Source organism: Sinocyclocheilus grahami, unplaced genomic scaffold, assembly GCF_001515645.1.
Source record: "Sinocyclocheilus grahami isolate Dianchi unplaced genomic scaffold, SAMN03320097.WGS_v1.1 scaffold147.1, whole genome shotgun sequence".
NCBI classification, from domain to species: Eukaryota; Metazoa; Chordata; class Actinopteri; order Cypriniformes; family Cyprinidae; genus Sinocyclocheilus; species Sinocyclocheilus grahami.
The window spans coordinates 1,043,409-1,051,135 of NW_015505326.1; the positions used below are offsets into that span (position 1 = coordinate 1,043,409).

Consider the following 7,727-nt stretch of genomic DNA (forward strand, 5'->3'; position numbering starts at 1 on the left):
GGGATCTTTTTGGTTTGGTTACATGATGACACATGCTGCAAGACGTCCCATCTGTAATCATAGCAATATAGTGAAAGATAACAAATTATGCCTGTTTAAACTAATCATGTCCCTTAGCTTGAGCATGGAACTAATCAGGTCAAGGTCCAGGATTCAGTTCTTAGAGAACACTTATGCCTTGCATGAACTTTAATTTGGTTAACAGTGTCTGCCAAATTTGTAACCATTTAATGTAATTAGAAACAAACAAACAATAAAAGTTACTATTTGTTTGTCTGCAATTTCAGTTGTAATTTAGATTATCAGTACAGACACTGGAGTATGTAGGGTCATTTGCAGCCCTCATCACGCTATGTCACTTCAGAACTAACTGACTGACTAACAAAAACATCAGACATCCCCTGCATCAGAGATATGAATCATTTTCACTTTCCTGAGACGTCACAGGTTGTTTATACTTCTGGTGTAGCTGAAGAATAACATAGCAATTATAGGGCACGTCACATTCAGATAACTTCCTCCTGCTGCAGCAGGTTGCATTCTGTGCATGCTGGACTGGAAAGCACCAAAAATACCGTACATGCAGACTTCAGCTCAGTCAAACAGGTAGGACCAACCGCATCGCACAGCAATAACAGATCATTCTTCCTTTCTAGCCACACTTGAGACATGCCTGGATTAAGCAAATATGCAAGCAAACAAATGATAATGTGCATTACGTTTTCATCTTAGAGGGGAAAAACGGGTACAAATTTAAATGTGCTGTTGTTGTCCTTGTATTTGATTAATTGTATTTCACAAAGTTTAATTAAAGGTTAAAAAAAGCTCTTTTCAAAGTCAAATCATCATTGTATTATGTCTGCCCTATGTGGTGGAAGAAGAAACGAAATAGAGCCACAGAATGATTGAAGGACAATTGCTTAAACATCTTAGTGGTAGAGTTTGCAACACATTTCTTATTTCACAGCAAGAAATAAAATGGCTCACACCAAAAGGGAGCAATGAATTTGAATATTTGCATACTTGTGAAACCCGAGTTCCTCCATTAGTTCAGCATGTGCTTTCAGTTTTACAGCACACCCAGCTTTACATGAGATACTGATTCTAAAGACCAAAATGTTGTAATATATATATATATATATTAAAATCACTGTCAAATCCAAATGCTGGGTTGCAGATCCATTCAATGTGGAAAAAAGTTCAAAATATGAGACAAGAGCACACAAAGAGGCACATTTTGGGGAGTAAACTATGTAACCCACAGCCGTTACACAAACACTTCCTTCATGCTTACACAGGAAGGGAGTTGACAAATATAAAACTCATGCTGGTCCGCAGGTGAATATAAGTTTTCACATAAAAGATATATATATATCTGCGGACCAACACGAGTTTTATATTTATATTTATAAAATTTATAAATATAAAGTATTTTTATATAAAAATGTTTACCTATTTTCTCTAGAATAAGTGACAGTTGCTTTGATATTTTTATTATCCAATGCAATAAAAACATTCATGTGTTCCTGAAGTATCTAAATACTTTTTGGGGCAATTGCAAATGTATCTATGAGAAAATACCAAATATTGCAGCAATTACTCCATAGAATTAATTGGAATTTGTATTTTAAAGTTGTCTTCATTTCCTTCCACAGTGCTTTTCTGCTGTCTACTGTAAATGAAATCGCAGTACCACCATGACGTTTGTGAACACATCGTGTCTAGTGGTGAACTGCTCCTGTTCCACTCACATGACTGAATGGGAAACAACTATGAACCAGCTCTACACATACGTTTACCTGATTATATTCATCCCAGGCCTGCTGAGCAACAGCCTGGCTCTTTGGGTGCTGTTTCGATTCATAAGGTCAGCATTTCTTGGTTAATATAACGTCTAATGGTCATTATAGCATCTGTTGGAGAACCTTTATTATTATTATTATACTTTTTTATATACTGGAAACAGCCCCTGTGCTGAAGACATACTGTATATTTAATGATCTTTTTACACAGTTTGTTCATTATGTTGGTGTACATTATCATTATTTCCTAGTCACTCTGTTCAGAGGTGGTGCAATAGCTTTTGAACATTTTGACAGATTTAAAACATAAGTTGACAGGCCTGCTGGTAATATAAAAAAAAGTCACTACATCATTTCCTATTAAATCAGTAATATTTTGCCATTAACACAATACCTGGTAACACTTTATTTCGACAGTCCACTTTAGACATTCTATTAACAATAAGTAACTTTGCAACTACATGTCAACTAGCAGTTAGTAGAATATTAGTAGACTGTCTGCTTGATATCTTCTAACACTTTCTTTGTCAACTTATTCTACTAACCCTAAACCTACCCTAACAGTCTACTCTGAGAGTTAGTAGACATGTAGTTGCAAATTAATGAGAATTAGTTGACATGTAGTTCACAAGTAGTTTCAAAGTTACTTATAGTTAGTAGAATGTCTAAAGTGGACTATCGAAATAAAATGTAACCAAATACCTTAATTCAGTTAATTGTAATTGTTTTAGTCTTGATCAATATTTCAGGAGAGTCTGGTTTTCTTAGAAGTATTTCATGAGGCCTGTTTAGAGTTGCAGGTTTCTTCTAATGCTACGGATTTTCTTCGATTCACAGCAAAAAGACCAAAGCCATCATCTTCATGATTAACCTGACCATAGCTGACCTGGCTCACGTGCTGTCGCTGCCGCTTCGAATTCACTACTACATCCAAAATGTCTGGCCTTTCGGCAACATGTTATGTATGCTGTGTTTTTACCTGAAATACCTTAACATGTACGCTAGCATCGCATTTCTGGTCTGCATCAGCATTCAGCGCTGTGCTTTTCTCCTGCGGCCGTTCTGTGCCAGGAACTGGAAGTCACGCTATGACATCTGCATCAGTAGCGCAGTCTGGGTGGTGGTGGGGCTCTGCTGCTCGCCCTTCATTTTAATGAGGAGCAAATCAAATTCTGGAAATGACAACACAACCTGCTTCAAAGACCTGCCCATGCGCAAGCTGGATGTACGCTCGGCCGTTTCCATGATGGTTGCTGCTGAAGTCTTGGGATTTCTCGGTCCGTTAATTATCATTGGTTTCTGTACGTACTTAATAGTGAACTCCTTGAGACAGAGGAACCAAAAGCAGCAGTCCACAGGTAGCACGAGAAAGGCCTTGCGCATGGTTAGGGTGTGCACAGGGGTCTTCCTCTTCTGTTTCGTCCCCTACCACATCAACTTCCTGCTGTACCTGATGGTAACCCAAAACATTATAACAAACTGTGCAGCGAGTCAGGCCATCCGACACTTCCACCCCATCTCTCTCTGCATAGCAAGCCTGAACTGCTGCCTCAACCCTCTCATCTACTACTTCCTGACCACAGAGTTCAAGCAGCAGCTGTCCCAGCACAGCAGCTCTGTGCTCAGGGGCCGTCTGATGAGCATGGAGAGCACATCTTCCTATAGGGAATGAGTCATGTGCATGCAATTCATCAACAGAGCATTATGATAAGGAACCATAAATGTGCCATAAACATTAAAGTCATGGAGTGTACAAATCTTGCCTTCAGACAGTGTACAAACTAAAGCCATTATTAGTCTCGTGTAGCCAGAGCTTCAGACTGATAACAGAAGGTCTGGGAACCGTGGCCACTTTGAATGGCAAGGCCCGCCCAAGAGGCCATATGAATGCCAGATAAAGCAACTAATCAGGTTTGGTTTTGTGCCGCGTCATTTTTAGGGGCATTGAAATGTCCCTACAATAACAGACCGGTGTGTGTAAAACTCTTGGACGTATTTTAAAGATTCTATGCTGCGAACTTTAAATATTCCACACACTTTTGAAAATCCGGCGTTCAGTTGATCCTGATGATCACAGTTGTAAACACGACGGTTTTCTTCTTTCGTGAGGGGGTTTGGCGTCACGGCATCTTTGTTTCCAGGATTTTTTAACATTAAAGAATGCGACACGTACGTCTCCCAGAATTCCTGTATAATTCAACCAATCCGATGACAACTTCGAAACTCCCGAAGTGTTTCTGATTTTGTGTGCCGTATGCATCTGACGTTCAGCCAACAGTGTGTGTGCATGACGTCTGAGGCTGAGGCTAATAGATTATGTGCTATACATTGCTTGAACTAAAAGAGAAAATATAAAGTTTACAGTATAAACTGAAACGTTATGTCCAGCAAGTATTGTTTTGACCAAAACCACGGCCTTTCATGGCATAGTTGAAGTATTTGTTTAACAATGACAGCTGTCAAAGACAGATTAATATAAATGGAAGAAAAAATAAACTTTTGACTGACTGCATGACAGAGACATTTTTGTATAATGCAGACGCAGGATGAATGTCTCTCAGATGAGTGTCTCTCTCAACAGAACAAACTGATAGGAGTGAAAATGCAAAACTCAACTAAGCTTTAGCTGAACTGACTGGGCCAACTAAACACGAAGTCTAGAATAAGATTAAACACAAAAGGAAATCAACACAACTGCAAAGTCACAGATCTGTGGACATCTGAGGCTGAGAAGGGACAAACCAAAACTTCCAAAAGCAACATTAAAATTGAGATTCTGTTTTCATGCCGTTTATGTGTAACTGTTGTTTACATTTGCTTTTGTATTATTGTATTGTACTCAAAACAAAGTAGATTAAATATGTACAGTATGCTAATGTTTAGTAAATGAGATTAAGTATGTTTAATGATGCTCAGTTTAATACTTTTAATTGTAATCTACACTTTAATAAAAAATCATTCAACAGCAAGAGGTTTCAATGTTTCTCCCTCATTTATACAAACAGGCAGCTATGGGATTGTTATACGCATCTGTGTATTGAATTCATCTTTATTATTCAGTTCAATTTGCAATTTATATGGAAAAGAATAACAAGAACATTCACAAAACATTTCCATTTGTGCTCCATGAAAAAAGAAAAGAAAATAATGGTTTTGAATGACACGAGGGTGAGTAATTAGTTATTAGGAATTGTCATTTTGGAGTGAACTATCCATATCTCAGAGCTCCAAACTTACAAATACTTTAACCTAACATTTTACTTAAACAGCTGCAAACTTCAAACAGTACAGTGTGAGGATAACAAGAATGATTGTGAAAGCTGTGAAATGATCTGGATTTCTGCATTGATTGTTCATAAAACAATGAGTTTGTGTTTTATTAACTCAAAAATTGGGTTAATAAAACACAAACAGTTTTATCTTTTGAATTTAACTGAGTACGTTGAATAACCATTCACAGTACAGGGTGGAAAAAGTAAGAAATCCCTTGAATTTATTAACTTGTACATCCATTTTCTGAATTTTCGGTTTTCTGTTAACTGCTTATAAGAATTTCAAAAATTTTTTGACATTCCCTCCCCACAAATCTGTTTCAGTGTGTCAGTATTGCTGGGTTGTCTTGATATCACAGCCCTCTTTAAGTCACGTTTAGTAAACATTGACTTATTATAATTTGTTCAGTTGCTTTTCCAGTCAGTTTTAAAGGGGTCATGAAATGCATATTTACACATATAAGAAGTTACTCTACAATAATATGTAATGCACATTCAGTTAATTTACATGAAATGTGATTAATATTGGATGATTTCATGTGCACACCCTTCTGTGTTAAATGTGTTGTTAGATCTGAGCTACTGAAGTTGCAGTTTGTTCTTATTTAGCCATATTTGGCCATATCTGGGGGAAAAAAGGAGTATGCATTTTCAATGTACTGTAAATACAGTTCTGTCATGACAACTCTCTAAGAGTTTTGCATGGTAATGTACATGACTGTGTTAATGTGTTTAGTCTTGGCGGAACAGATCTGCTACGCTGCTGCTGAGATTTGCTACTACCAGTACATCCACAGACGTGCTGCTGCTGCTGTGAGCATGTAAGAAACTCTGCTGCTGCAAATATAACATATATGAGATAACCCGCCAACAAAGCAGCAGACACAGGAATGGACAATACAGCCAATATATGCATGCTGCTTAGTGTAAGAATTTAAAATGCTGTATTAGCGGACATGCATATATCCACACACACACGGAAAGAATGATAACAGGACAGGATAGAACAAAATACCCCCCAAACAAGCAGTATGGCAAGCATATACAGAAACATATAAATAAAATATTCACACACATACATATACAATATACACATATAGAGAAAAAAAAATAATAATAAAGGGGAATTACTCAAGTTCAGGAGCTCAAATTAATGAGCAAACAAAATTAAATCAGGTAAAAAAAGAGATAATCTCAACCAGGCTTTCAGTGACTCAGCAACAGTGTTCCAACTACAGAGAGTCATTTCATTCACACCATTAACTCAAGCAGACAGTTCTAGAAAAATCACATCCAAAAATTTAAGAATCCAACATTTAACAGAAAGTGAATGAGGAGGTTTCCATCTCAATGCAATCATCTTTTTAGCAGCTGTAAGGCCAGCTAGTACTGTGCACTTATGCTGATTATTAATGTCCAACATTGTTAACTTATTCAGTAACAAAACAGGCACCGTTACGGGTACCGTTGCTGAAACCAGATCAGACAATCTGGATGCTACTTCAGTCCAAAACTGAGCAACAGGCGGTGTGCAAGAAAGTACCGGGAACTTTCAGAACACATAGGGTACAGGTTGGGTCAGTTAATCTGTTCATTAAATGGAGCTTGCGAGGGGTTAAATATGTTCTATGTACAAAGTTGAAATGAATCTGCTGGTGGTCAGGATTACGAGAGGCCTCCTTTATATTTACCCAAACATCCTCCCAAGTAAAATCTTGATCCAAATGCGGGCAATCACGTCTCCATAGCCTATCTAAAGGTAGTTTAGCATAAGAGTACACAATAAAATTATATAATATGGACACCAGGCCTCTTATTTCCTTGAGCAATACTCAATTCTTTTGGGTGTACACACAAAAGCTGTTGCCAAGGTACACCATATGCTTTGAAGGCCGATCTGAGCTGTAAATAAAAAAAAAATGAGGAGGCTCGCAAATTAAATGAGTTTGCAATATCTTGAAAATAGCACAAACCAGAATCATTATAAACGTCTTTCAAATGGCGAACACCACTCCTACACCAATGTGAAGGAGGAATGGATATGCAACCAATTGTCAGGCCTTTATTATCGAATATGGCTGTCCCCTAAAAATGTTTAAGGGGTTCTGGAACAACCATGTTGGAATCTTCCTCCACCTCCCCCACAGTGAAGGAAGATCCACGGAGTTGGAGAGTGAGATCCACAAACTCGCAGAAGGTCCCTCAAAGACCATAACTGAGTAGTTGTGATTTTAAGGGTTAATTGAGTCCAGTACGGAAGAAGGTAAATAGTGAACTGTCTGGAAAGTGAGTGTGGTATGCCAAGTCCAAAAACTCACGGGTGTGGTTCTCTATGGAACGCTCACCCTGGTGCAGGAGAAGAAGCCGCATACCTGCTAGATCCATAGTTGACGGTCAGTTGTTCTGTAACATAGAGAAGGTAAAGCAAGCAGGCAGGGAATGTGGATCTAAATGCAGGTAGTTTCAATGACAAAACAAGAACAAAGGAACAATGAACAAAGAACCAAAACACGAACATACATACATAGAACAACTGACAAGGCATAAGGGAAACACAAGGGCTATTTATACACAGGAGAACAAAAGGGTCCAATGAGTGGCTTTGGCAACTATTGAGGGTAAGACAGGGGCAGAACGGACACACAGGGAACAT

General features: G+C 38.1%; 1 protein-coding gene across 1 annotated transcript; it reads left to right on the forward strand.

The window, feature by feature from the left end:
• The first annotated feature begins 520 nt into the window (after positions 1-520).
• On the forward strand, positions 521-3,923 carry p2ry10 (P2Y receptor family member 10). Its single transcript, XM_016281179.1, has 3 exons — positions 521-606; positions 1,656-1,867; positions 2,640-3,923. The coding sequence occupies exons 2-3, from the start codon at positions 1,698-1,700 to the stop codon at positions 3,472-3,474; spliced, it is 1,005 nt and encodes a 334-aa protein (XP_016136665.1). The 5' UTR covers positions 521-606; positions 1,656-1,697; the 3' UTR covers positions 3,475-3,923.
• The last annotated feature ends 3,804 nt before the right edge of the window (positions 3,924-7,727 follow it).